Consider the following 13618-nt stretch of genomic DNA (forward strand, 5'->3'; position numbering starts at 1 on the left):
GTAGTTTTGCAGTCTTGGCATGATTCTCTGTCACTATTTCACCGGCTGACACGGGGCTGGACTCAGAAAAGGGATTTTGACAAAGGAAAAATCTATTTCTGAGGGAGGCCCCGTGTCACCCGGTGACCCTCCCAGAAGTTGGTTTTGCCCCCCCCCCCCTACTTGCACATGCCAAGCCTGCATTTTTTATCTTTTGAGGTAAAGTGCCTTATTATTTCAACAGCCCAGTTGAAATATGTTAAAACAGTTTTACATTTTTTTATCTTTTGAGGTAAAGTGCCTTATTATTTCAACAATCATAGCATGCAAGGCAGCATTGGCGGAACCCTTTTGGAATTGATTCTAATATCACAATTTTTGAAAGTAAATTGTATTTTTCCTAACTATACAAACCTGAGGTCCTTTACATTAGGAAATACTTTCATCATAGGTTGGAAACAGCCGCCCACCTGGCGGTAGTTACTACCTCACCACCTTGCTCAAGAGTTTAACAGTACAGTAGAACCTCAGTCCTCGACGCTAATTCGTTCCAGAAGAAGTGTTGAGATTCGATTTTGTCGAATTCCGAGTTAATTTCTCCCATAAGAAATAACTGAAAATGGATTAATCCATTCCTGACCACCTTGCCTTTTTATACAAAACTTTACACAAATTACAATTAAATAAGTTCAGAGTTGAATAACTTACTGTATCAGAAGCACTTTTTACATTTTTAAATGCATACTGTATAAAAAAAAATTGGCCTATGACCAATGCGGCCGCATTACCGATGATAGACCGAGCGCCACAGGCTAGGCTAGGTAGCCTATAGGCACTACCAGAATGTACTGCAACGGGTACACATGAAAACTGTTGTTAATAATGATAACATTGAAAAACAAGCCAGATTATCACATTAAATTAATAATACAGTATTTATAAACCGAAACAGCAGCAGTAGAAGCAGCATGTGTGGGCTTTAAATGCTTTTAAATAAGCATGGGAAGAACGCCACCAACAAAGCCAACTAGCGGCAGCCGCCTGAAACTCTTTTTCTACAAACATCATATGATTCATCGGGTCGGATTCTGGTTTGTTGTTTGAGCTCCGACGCAAAATTTACTCAACATTTCGTGTTGAAATCCGATTATGTTGAGTTCTAGTACAGTCGAGGACCGGGGTTCTACTGTACCTGCCTGCCTGGATGTAAACATTCAGTTTGCCTTTCGGTCCAGGTTCAGATCGAGGGGTGGCATGAGGTGGGCATATGCAATGTAAAGGACCTCAGGTTTGTATAGTTAGGAAAAATACAATTTACTTTCAAAAATTGTGATTTGTTCCAACACGATATACAAACTGTCGGTCCTTTACATTAAGAAGACTCACTGGTTGGAGGGAGGAATCTGAGTGAGTCTCCTGAACTGACTGGAGTTCTGCACACTTGGACTACTCCTCCTGGTTGAACCCCTGACATATTGATCGGAGTGTAGGAACTGCAAGATCAAATGTCAGATACTGGAACTTTTCACGAGTGAGGAAACGTGACTCATACAAAATAGGCTGGAAGAATCTTAGAGTTGGAGGCAGTAAGGAAAAGCTGAGATAGGGTTTCCCTTATTGCCAGAATCTCCTTCCCGATGTGTAGTCTTACCACATCAGCGCCAGGTCCAGCACGTGTTGATTCGAGTCCTATTCTCGTCCCGGAGGAGGAGAAGTAGAAGGACGGGGAAGGAGGAGGAAGAGAGGCCAGTCACTCGGTATCCTTCTCACTTCCAGAACCAACACCTTAGGCAAGATGCTACTCGTCCTCTTGAAGGAGCCGGGTAAGAAAACACAACTTGTTGAGCAGCCACCACAGGGTCAAGGAAAAAAGGTTCCAAGGGCCTGTGGGCAAGACCATAGGAAGACAAGAATGTGGTCTATGAGACCGCGTCTAGCTTCCAGCCCGACAGAAACTTCCAGAATGCGAGGGATGGACCAAGCCATTGACTTTGTGAGCTCTCGGGTGGAAGGTACCGGTATCGTCGTCGTTAGCTGCCGAGTACCTCCTTCGATCGCTTCATGAAGCCAGGAGGAAGATGTGTCCTTAGACACTTCTTCCTTGGGAGAGAGAGAGTACTAGCAAAAATGTCAACAACATCCAGGTTGGAAGTGTCCAGCCTCTTCAGGAAGTATCACAGCTCCCTAAAGGACAAAGTAACGAATGATCTGGGTCATCAATACAAACTCCACGGAGGAGGGGAACAAGGATGACTTGAACCCAACAATAGTCTTCTATCTCAAGTAGCCTTCTCCTCAGTCAAGATTTAGCTACGGATGAGAAGCTTCTTCGGTCTTGCTGTCCCAGGGAACTGTTCCCTGGGTGGCATGTGACTCTAGTTTAGGGTTCCTGTCCCATGCTGCACGCGCCCTTATGAGATTCGTCAGATAGAGATGTGCCCTTGTAGGACCATCTCTCATCTTTCTCCAGCCTTGGCGTAGAAGATGGAAGAACAGGTGAAGGGGATCAATACCTACGACATCCAAGAAGGAATCGAGGTGTTGATCCTCTTCACCTGTTCTTCCATCTTCTATGCCAAGGCCAGAGCAAGATGAGAGATGGTCCTACAAGGGCACATCTCTATCCGACGACTCCTGTAAGGGCGCGTGCAGCATGGGACAGGAACCCTAAACAAAAGTCACATGCCACCCAGGGAACAGTTCCCTGGGACAGCAAGACCGAAGAAGCTTCTCATCCGTAGCTAAATCTTGACTAAGGAGAAGAAAGCTACTTCAGATAGAAGACTAGGTCGCAAGGGCCTAAATTCTTCACAAATGAAAGGGAAAGAAGCAACCCTCGGCAGAGAAGACGAGGAAGTCCAGACTTGAAGAGCGACTCTGACCCGAGAAGGAGTTCCGCAACAACACCCACCAGTGAAGACGGCTCCAGTCCCTGGGAGTGTTGCAAAGGACTTCAAGAGATATGCAGCTATAGCTGCTGCTAATTGGCAAGAAAGCCTATGCTTGCAAGGGAAGCTGGAAGGTCTCCCAGTCCCGAACACACCGGGATGTACTGCCTGAAGAAAAGCTTCTTGTGTAGCTGCTACAGGAGGTTGGGTCAAGCAGAATGCTTCTCGATGCCTCGGCTATCAGGTTGGGCGAGAGGCGAAGTCTTCCGGCATTTGTCTGTAACTCAGGGTGAGCAATGCTTGAGAACCCCTAGCAAAACAAACAAATACAGAGGGAAAAATGTAGATATCAAGTTTCTCAGAAAGACAGCATGCCTTGCCGCAGCGGCCCCTGGGTCTGGTATGAAGGAGCAAGAAAAAACTACCGAATTGTGCAGGGAGGCAACAGAAAGACGGTATGGATTTTTCAGTCGAGCAATCTCTTCGCGAATCTTCGAGTGATCCGTCCCGATCACTTGAACCCGAGGCCAAGCTCGCCTGCCAATACATCCCCACTGGGGATGCATCTGGCTAATTGAGATGTCGAGCGTGCTATAGAACACTTGAGTACCTGCAAATGTCGACAGATGAAACAGGAGGAAAAAATGATTCCCTCTTGTTTGTCGACAAATGCCACCACTGTGGATTGTTGTTCAACGAACCACTGAGTGTCGCAAAACTCATCCCGAATTCTTGGAAGGCCAGAAGGCTGCCTTGAGCCCAGGATGGTGATGAGAAGGCACTAATCGTCTTGGTCCCACACCTTCAAGACAAAGTCTTACAGGTGTGCGCCTATTCCTCGATCGGTGAATTCGTAAGTAGACACACGATGTGAGGGGAATATGCAAGCATATTTGAAGGTTCCTTCAATCAAGCATTTGCCTAACTCCTTTCTTCGAAGAGGAAAGAAGGATGGAGGAATGGAAGCAGACATCCATTCTCCGCCATGGGGAAGCTTCTGCACGATGACAGGATACTGAGACAATTAGCTCTAGCCAGGCTGGCATTTCCCGAATCGGGAGCACGGGAGAGGAAGCGGGATGAAAAGAATTGTAGATACTTCTCCTGAGGGAATCCATTCCCAGGTCTTGGCAATGTCGCTGCCAGCTCCAGAGACTTGATAAGTACCATTTCATCCAGGAATCTGCAGTAGGAGAACTTCTTCCCAGTCGATACTTCTTTCTCTCTTCCCTTCTTCCCTCCTCCCTTATGGGAAAGAGGATGGAAAGAGACAGTTATGCGCACTTTCCTAGAAGGGTAGGAGAGGCTATGTTCCGCAATCTTCTATCGAAGCCTGGGACTTCTTAGGAGTTGAGGGGGGGCTGAGTTGACCTCAAGGTTGAGTTGAGATGACTAAGACCCCAAGGTCTTGGCTATTGTCCAAAGGACAAGGCAGTGCCCTAGTACGAACCTTGATTACCGAGGTATCTGGCAAATCTCTGCAAGAGAAAGGCAGAACCAAGTAAGGTTCGTTCATAAGGGTCAAGCCAACTCGGGACTTAAGAAACCGGAGATCCGAATTAGGACAAAGTCCTCCTCCTTAGCACCAGAATTGCCCACAGAGCTGTAGTCAGCCAGACCCTCTGAGGCAAGAATTCGTATTCTGTCAAGGAAGGGTAGAAGCTTGGTGTCTCGACCTGAATGAACTCCTTCTCCGAAGAAAAGAGTTCATCTGGTCGAGAATGCTCTCGGAAGCAAGGACCGCGGCGGCCCCTGACACTCTCGGCCCCTCGGGAACTGCAAGGCTTGCGAGTGATGAAGATTATTCGTTGGGGGAGTCACAGTCCTGTCCCAGGGATCCTAGCGCTGAAAAATCGGCGTGAAAGTTCTCCGAAAAAACGAGGGCGATCGCAACTTGAAGAGGAAGACCCTCGCTGCTTCCAAAGCATGAAACTCCTGTACCTCTCCCCTTGGAGGGAGCCTTGACAGATCCCATGAAACCCTCCTCGGCTACCTGGTTGTACTACGAGACAATCAGGGGACCGACACCCAAAGCACGCCTGGAAGCTGAACTCCGAAGAGCTCTCTTTCCGTCTCGTGCCTCTCGGAAGAACTGAGAGGAAAAGAGAACAGGTGAGGAGAAAGAGTACCCCTACCTGTCCTGCCAGTAAGACCAACAGGAGAGGCGGACCGTGAGCGACAATCAACCGAAGGAGATTACCAATACATGGGGGAAGAAGAGCGCTTGTGTCATGGCAAATTGCTTTCCTGGGAAGAGCAAAAAGTTTACTTGAACAGAGCCGAGAACCCGATTCGGAAAAACTGGGTGGGGCCGAGCCATGCCACACCAAGCTGAGCCGATCACGCGAATGTGATCCAGACTGGGAGGCAGGTGGGGCGAGCCGAGCCAATCTTGCAAGCGCGACCAAGGGCTGGGTGGGGCAAGGAAGCTGAGCCAGTCTCGTAAGCGCGACCAGGGGCCGAGCTGATCGTGCGAAAAAATTCAGAACTGGACAGGGCGGAACTCGTCTGCCCTGAACTATTGCTAGTTTTCCGAACTCAAAACACAAAACCCAGGGGTATGCAAATCGGTTTCCTAACCTGAAGGTTGGAAAGAACCAACGAGAGACCCACTGCCTCCTCAGAAGGAGGCAGTCCCCAGACATCCAAGGGCATCAAGAGGAAGAAGCAGCCCTCCTCTCCTTCGGCCGACGGAGGTCTGTCCGATTCCCGGGACCCCCTTCGACCTCGGGAGAGGAAGGGAAGAGGCAGCATAAGACGAAATCGAAGATAAGATGAAGGCGGTGGCTACTGCTACAGGGAGACTTCCTTCACCTCCACTTCGACATCTTCTACAGGATGGTGGACACGAAACATGGTAACCTCCGGGGCAGTCAGGCAGGAACACAATGGAAGCGGCCCAGGACACGACCACCAGGAGAAGCAGCAGGCATGATCAGGACAGCTGATGCAGGAGCTATGGCAGCGGTTCGGAAGGCGGGAGCTACTGCAATGGCAAGGAACGTCACCTTCCACAGGGCGACTTCCTTCACTTTCACACTGACATCTTCAACAGGATGGCGGACATTGTAACCTCTGGGGCAGCTGGCAGGAACACAACGGATGCGGCCCCAGGCACGACCGCCAGGAGAAGTGGCAGGCATGATCAGGACAGCCGATACAAGAGCTATGGCAGCGGTTCGGAAGGCAGGAGCTACTGCAACGGCCAGGAACGTCACTTCCAGAAGCCAACTTCCTTCACCTTCATGCCGACATCTTCTACAGGATGGCAGATATTGTAACCTCCAGGGCAGTTGGCAGGAACACAACGGAAGCGGCCCCAGGCACGACCACCAGGAGAAGCAGCAGGCACAATCGGGACAGCCGATGCAGGAGCTAAGGAAGCGGTTCGGAAGGCAGGAGCTACTGCAATGGCCAGGAATGTCACATGAAAGTCACCAGCAGCGACAGGAACAATCAGAACAGCTGCGGCAGGAGACAAGGAAGAGCCGCCCAGAGACTGTTGTCGAGTTAACAGGAGCGTAACACAGGGAACAGCAGGAGCAGATGGACCACAGATATGCCACAGCATACATGAAGGCCAGCAATGACAGCGATCGATCCACATCAGCGGGAACAGAGTCGAAACGATCCCGACGTGGAACTATGTCCCGATGCAACACTAAATAAACGTCGGGACTCCTTCATGCGAGATATCCCCCGAGACATCCAGCCAACTATTGCTGTGTCTGTGATGCTCACTGTCAACCTGAAAGAAAAAGCAAAGATGATTACAGAGGGAAACTCCTCTCACTATGAGGGGAACTGCCCTACACAGTGAGAGGAGGTACCCAAGAAGAGGTCCCCCAACCGCCTCCTCTCCGTCTTCAAGAGGGTGAAGGAGAGAGATTGCTACCGAAGGAGAGATAAGGAAGAACCTACGGGGAGAGAAAAGTATGGAGGGGAGGCCACCAAGGGCGCCGTGGAAGTGTAACTTACAGACGATGCCTGCAACCTCTCACCCGCCCCGCAACTCTCCCAGCGCAGGCAGCGAAAACAACACTCAGCACAAGTAGGAAGGAAGTAGTCATGCCCTTGTACACAGTAGGCGGGAGCCCAAGAAGGGAAGCAAACTCTTACGTCCCGATCAATGTAGGGGAGAGAAGATATTATGTCCCAATCTAATATCTCCGAACGTACAGGGGAACGTCTTCAGTATCTAAATAAAGGGCTACTGGAAGAGAAGCACAACAACTCGGTTACACTCCTTTAAATACGCCCTTGGCCGTCAAACCCAAGACAGTGCAGGGGAACAACAGCTATGCAAGGTTATCAAAAATCGTGGGTTCGTATTAATAAAATTATCAAACACACGTAATATATACAAAAAATACATTAAGATCCCACCAGGATAATAAGAGCTTAACGACAGTCAGGTGGAGAGATCCGAAACCACGTCTGCAACGCATGGCGGCCGAAAGCAAACTGGAATGTTTACATCCAGGCAGGCGGGTATCCCCGCCTACCTGGCGGTAGTTACTGCCTAACCACCTTGCTCAAGAGTTTAACGGCTGTTTCCAGCCTACACTGAAAGTAATTCCTAATATAAAGGACCAGAACAAATAGAAATTAGCACCTTTTTAAAGGGAAAATCCCTTTTCTGATGAAGGAACTCGGTACTTCATATAAAATATTATGCCTGGTTAAGCACTTAATGTTTACACAGATGTCACGGCAAAGAACCCAGATGGTCCTATTTTTCCTACACCTTAGCACAAATAAACCACTCTCTCTACATGGGCTGAGAATTATTTTAGTGACCCTCATTCAACAGGCAGACCCTCACTCCTTTCCTAAGTTGCATGGCATCCAAAAGGTGAGTACAGTACTGTGCATTGTTAACTTTCTTCTTAAATGATTCCTTTGAAGAAGTCTTCGAGTGTACAGAGTGGTTATTAGAGGCAGTATTCCTGAACAGGTGAAAGCGCAATAATCCAGCAGCCAGACCCAACTTAATTAGGTAAGTCGCTGTAGAGCCACAATGGATAATACTGTATATTTATAGTTCGTGTGTCTCCTGTTCCTTATTGCCAGACCCGAATGGGGTACCCAGAATAGAGAAAACGGTTGATAACCTGTGACTTTACCCTGAATAAAAAATTCCTGAAACTCCATTGCCATGAGAGTGGTGGTCATGCCAAGATATTACTGGGGATGGCGCAACAATCCCACACCCCAACCCGGCATATTAGGTAAATCATCTTCGCACCACAAAGAACAACATATACTGTATATTGGTTGGTGTGCTGTTTCTTTATTGCCAAACCCTAAGGGTATCCAGAATAAAGAAAATGGTTAATGACCTGTCACTATACCTCAAACCAAAAATTTATCTGGGTTGTTGGTATTCATTTTTTAGGAGCTTGGCCATTTTGTCACCTGTCAATTTCTTTTGAAGCTCCTTTGAGGACAAACAGTGGCTACACCATAAAAAATCAGGTTTTGACGTAGGAAAAACCTATTTTTGGTAGCTGCTGTGGGTCCTCAAACCCACCCACTTTCCTTGATGAAAAGGCATGGAACTGGGGTCAACATTTACCTTGCAGAGACATGGCATGTAATGAAAATGGCCGCTGGCTTATGTTCTTGTCACATCTGTGCGGTTGAGGCATAGTGAAACCCGAGGCAGTCATTGTAGGACAAGAGATAGCGCCTTCCTGCCCTGAGTCCTTTATATTCTATCACTGTGCCAACAAGCACTATTCTGGCTGACATTAACTGTAAGAGAATTCTTTGTATTCTTATGGAGCCCTAGGGGAACAGTGAGAGGGAAGCTTGAGGACTCACAGCGGCTACCAAATATAGGTTTTTCCTATGTCAAAACCTGTTTTATGAATGTAAGGCAGATAAGAGGTGAAATTGAGATTTTTCAGGAAATTCTTATGAAATAGTTGTGTGGAAATTTAAGAGTAAAGATTGGGTGTTCTATACAGAGTACTGTGCTGTACGCATATAAAATTGCTTATGATAGAATTGGTAGCAATGCAATGTAGAGAGTGTTAGGGGTGTGTGTATGTAGATGATAATGAGTTGAAAACACAGACAGTTTTCATGATTAAATCAAAGAATGTATTAAAGCAAATGGATAAAAAAGTGGCTGGTTGGTTGCAAAACTTGGTCAGACAAAAGAATATGTTATGTTGTGGTTTTTAATATTTTCACAGAAGTCAAGAGAAAGTTGTGGTTTTTAATATTTTCACAGAAGTCAAGAGAAAGTTATGGATAAAAAATGTGGATGAATTATGAGGTGGTTGTTAGCAGAAGATAATTTTACCAGTAGATAATGAAGAGAACAGCGGAGACTAATGAAAAAATATGAACAGTACTGTAAATGGAAAATAGCAAGATGGTAATGAATGTTAATATTAACAGTGGAAGACTGGATTCAGTTGATTTCTATGGGAATTTTTGAGGAAACTTTATACTGTAGAACTACAAGAACAAAATAAAAAACAGGTGAAGCAACAAAGGTACTTGGGTTTATGAAAAACATCTGTAAGGGATGCATGTCTATGAAGCCCATATTTATGAAAGGATTATCAAGGTAACTCTCCTTTACAGAAGTACAACATGGATGTTGAATTTAACAGAAATAAAAAGTTTAAAGTACACTAAGGTGAATATTATTGTTTGTTTGGTGTGAAAGTCTGAAATGTATGAATGTACAATTAAGTAGGGGCAGGTTGGCATAGATAAAAACACTAACCAGAATGTTTTCAGGCAGTTTGATCTTGAGATTAGTGAAGCGAGTTCAACATTTGGAAGTGTTGGTAGGACAGAGGAGGTTAAGGCCTGGAAAGTGCTAGATTTACTATTTGAAAGATGTTCTGGGACAGAAATGCTATGAGATCTAAGTGAGAGAATGTTTATGAGATTGAGGTGGAGTACACAAAAGGATCTGATGCACTGCTGGTGAGTCACCTTGCAGGTATATGAAGTAGCTAATTTTCTCGAGTTTTTATGAGCATGGGCTCATCAAAGATTCAATAGTTAAAACAGATGAATGCAAGCAACTATTGTCTCGATTTTTCTGTAAAGCCACCTGACATGATGTACAGTATGTAACAGTGATGGTTTGCCAAGTAAAACTACTACCTTGACCAAACCAGGTATAAAAACATCTTAATGGCTAATATGTTTTTGTTATTTACACTGAGGTTCTTAATTTACTTGAATAAATATAATTGCCTTATCACTTGCATTTTTGCTGATTTGTTCCCGCTAAATATGTACTATTTATAAATACATGCATTCTACGTAATATATTTGTATAAATATTTATATACATTATGTGGACATAACTAAGCTAACCTGGCTAATGAAGTCTGCTGGTTGTCTTGAGAGAGGAACTTGCAGAATCACAACCCAGCTAAAGAAGATAGCCCGATTCAGAGTCAAAGCAGGTTTCCCAGAAAACTGAGATCTGGCCTTCTGAAATAACCACAAGCTCAAGCCCCATCCCACAATGCAAGCAAGAAGACATAGCCACACATTTCCTGGAACAAACATTTCAGTAATTTTTTCATGTTTTGATCCAATATAATCAATACAGTACCCCTATGCACAATAACATTTTGGTTAAATCATAACCGGGTTTTGTCTAGAGGGCAATACAGTACAGCACTGTATTCATTTTCCACCATGCAAAGTGTCACTTCCATAACTTTCAGCTTATTTAAGTACAGTACATACAGCAGTACATTATATGTATACATATAACTCACAAGATCATCCGATGTTTACATGCAAAACACGGTAAAGAAAAATGAAATAGTATACACTGTAATCCTGACTATCCTGCATTTAAGTACTATACTGTATATTTTAACTGGTAAATCACTGCAAAATTGAATTGAACAGCCTAAAATGCAAAAGTTATGCACAAGATAACAGTGCAGTTTTTGTTCATGTTTGAGATAATAATGATCAGCAAGGAGTGTATAAACTTGATCCACTTATTTAAAAAGAAATATGCATAGCATAACATACGGATTTTAAAGCATGTGATAAGTCTGGAGAAAAAACCTGGCATTTTTATAATAAAATAAGGTTTTATATATAGTTACCAAGTAATTACATAGCTATAGTTTCTTCTACTTTACCTAAGATTTGAAAATTCACGGTAGCGCTCTTTTGTTTTGGTGCAGGTAAGTCCTCCCCCACTTTCGGGGAAGAATAGATACAACGTAGCTAAAGAGCTCAGTTCGTTTATGCTCTATGTCCATGTGTGGGAAGGAGGGACGGGCTCTGTTCATGTAATTACTTGGTTAAGTATATATAAAACCTTATATTATAAAAATGTAATTTTTATATAAGACACTTAACAAGTAATTACAGGCAGTCCCCGGTTAACAGCGATCCGGTTTTATGGCGCTTGTCTAGCGACAAAAATCGGCAATATTCGGCGCCGAAAATTGCCGATGTCCACTTATCGGCGCTGATAATTGGGTATTGGCGTCAATACATACCTAACAGAGGCACCGATAACCGAAAATCAGCGCTTTTCGGCGCCGATAACCCCCGAAAATCACCAAAAAAAAACAGCAGAAATCGCTGATTTTCGGTTATCATCACACCCTCAGAAACGGAACCCTGCCAATAACCGGGGGACTACCTGTACATAGCTGAATCCCACATTGATAGGAGGTGGGAAGAATGGACATGTGCTACTCAAAAAACATTATAAAGAAATGCATTTGAAATAGAAAAGAAAAGCTAGCATTGTGGTAATAGCTGTTGTAGCCTTACCTGGGGAGAGAAGAAGAGCAGGAAGACACTGACTCTTGGTCATTGCTCATCTCGACCCGTAGGGACATGACCAGTAGTGTAAAGCCCCGTACACACTATGCATCATGTATCAGCCACGTGATGCAGTAGTGGTGTTGAATTAAAATGACTAGCGGCCAAACTGTACTGCAACACTGCTCACTTGTTCTCGCGCGCAAGCTGTTCAATTGCAGTTCAGCTTTCATACCGCCAGGATGTCTGCCGATGATGTACTTTGCCAGGAGACTCTACTGTAGGGTGTAGTTGCTCTGTGCGCTGCAAAAAAGAAACTTTTGAGGAAGAAACGTAGAACCGTGTGGTGTAAGCAATGGCTTTCTCGGCGACCTCTGAAGGGAAGCTTCAATGAAATATTTTTGGAGCTACAAGTCGAAAATCCAACAGACTTTGAAAATTACACTAGAATGCCAATCCCTGCATTCTAAAAATTTCTCTTGTACTGCTTGCACTTGATGTTTCAAACAGATGGATGCTCCTTCAGCAATTCAAAAAAATGTACTGTTCCTCCTTGTCCATGCAAGAGGTTTGGCAGGTAGTGGTGAGTGGGCCATTGGCACTGGAGCTGAGTGGATGTCCTCCCACTCTGACTGTCGGTGCAACACTGCGCAGCTATGTGAAATCGGTCTGGCTTATCAAGTCGTTCGTGATGCAGCATCATGTTGAAAAAGTAATTTTCCAACACATCCATTCAACACTGCGCGCATCATGATGCATAGTGTGTACGGGGCTTATGGATTGTCCCTACTACAGTGGGGGCTTTGTGGTCAGGGAGTGCCTCTATGAATCGACAAAGCTTGAACACAATTGCCCTTGCCATGGGTGAAAAATAGACATTGACTAACACATGGCCATAAAATTATATTACCTGTACACCATTTAAAAAAAGGATTTTGACAAAGGAAAAATCTATTTCTGGGGAGGGGCCCGTGTCACCCGGTGAAATAATCCATTCAGCACTTATTTCTAGGTAATTCCGTTGCTAGATACCAGAGAAAAGCTAAATGTAAAGCTGGGGTTACTACCCCCAGAGCGAGCTCCAAGAAATGGAGTCGTATATGGTAAAGGGTGAGATTGACACAATCACGGGACCCTGCCCTATAAAGATTCCCAATGTCAAAAGTCCCAACGAGAGAGGTGCCGATACAAGCCCATGCAACACTAGTCGCATTCCATGTTAGCACCCACCCCACTAGAATGATGTTTACCATGGGAGGGAGAGAATGAAAAACAGGGTGGGTCACCCACACGGGCCCTCCCAGAAATAGATTTTCCCTTTGTCAAAATCCTTTTTCTGGATCAGGGACCCGTGTCAGCCGGTGAAATAATAACAGAGAAATAAATATCATTCTTATGCTATTAAAGACTTTAAATAGAGATGTTGAAAACTAAGGGAGAATTCCACCCTGAACATTAGTAAGGTCCTCGAAATTCATGTAATGAAAATAAGGTAAGTGGCCACCGTCTAAGAGCATGAGCTTTGGAATTGTACCTGAATAGGCTTGTATTAAGAAAATACTTGCTGCCTAATAGCAGACACAATGACAGTAACCCCCCTTTTTCCAAATAAAGAGAGGACCTGACAAAATTGCGAGGTCCTGTCTAAAAAAGCCTGTAAGGAGAAAACTGGGCACAGAGACAGACCTTGTGAAAGGGGAGTACTTTCCAAGGTGACCACCGAAAATGAGGACCTTCAACCGTAGATAGAAAGTTAGGATGAGGAATTCGCAACACTACCCCTGAGTGGGGAAACCAAAATGGATGGTTCCGCTCGACAGGGCAGACAGTACAGGAAAACTAGCACTGGAAACTAAGCTGATTAAAAATTTGGGTCTTCCCCAACAAGGAAAGGTGAGAACAAGATGATTGTTGGTTACCGAAGCTAACTCCGATACATTACTCAAAGACCAGGAAACCGAATGTGGACGGAG

General features: G+C 45.0%; 1 protein-coding gene across 8 annotated transcripts in view; it reads right to left on the minus strand.

Annotated features, from left to right (window-relative positions):
• The window catches only part of LOC136853433 (glutamate receptor ionotropic, delta-1-like), a 276672-nt gene that overhangs the window by 24612 nt on the left and 238442 nt on the right, over window positions 1-13618 (minus strand). For all 8 annotated transcript variants that reach the window (XM_067128997.1, XM_067129000.1, XM_067128993.1 and 5 more), the window contains one exon: window positions 10218-10402. In XM_067128997.1, the coding sequence (XP_066985098.1) occupies window positions 10218-10402 (185 nt within the window). The remainder of the gene's footprint in view (window positions 1-10217; window positions 10403-13618) is intronic.

The sequence above is a fragment of the Macrobrachium rosenbergii genome, chromosome 27 (genome assembly GCF_040412425.1).
Source record: "Macrobrachium rosenbergii isolate ZJJX-2024 chromosome 27, ASM4041242v1, whole genome shotgun sequence".
NCBI classification, from domain to species: domain Eukaryota; kingdom Metazoa; phylum Arthropoda; class Malacostraca; order Decapoda; family Palaemonidae; genus Macrobrachium; species Macrobrachium rosenbergii.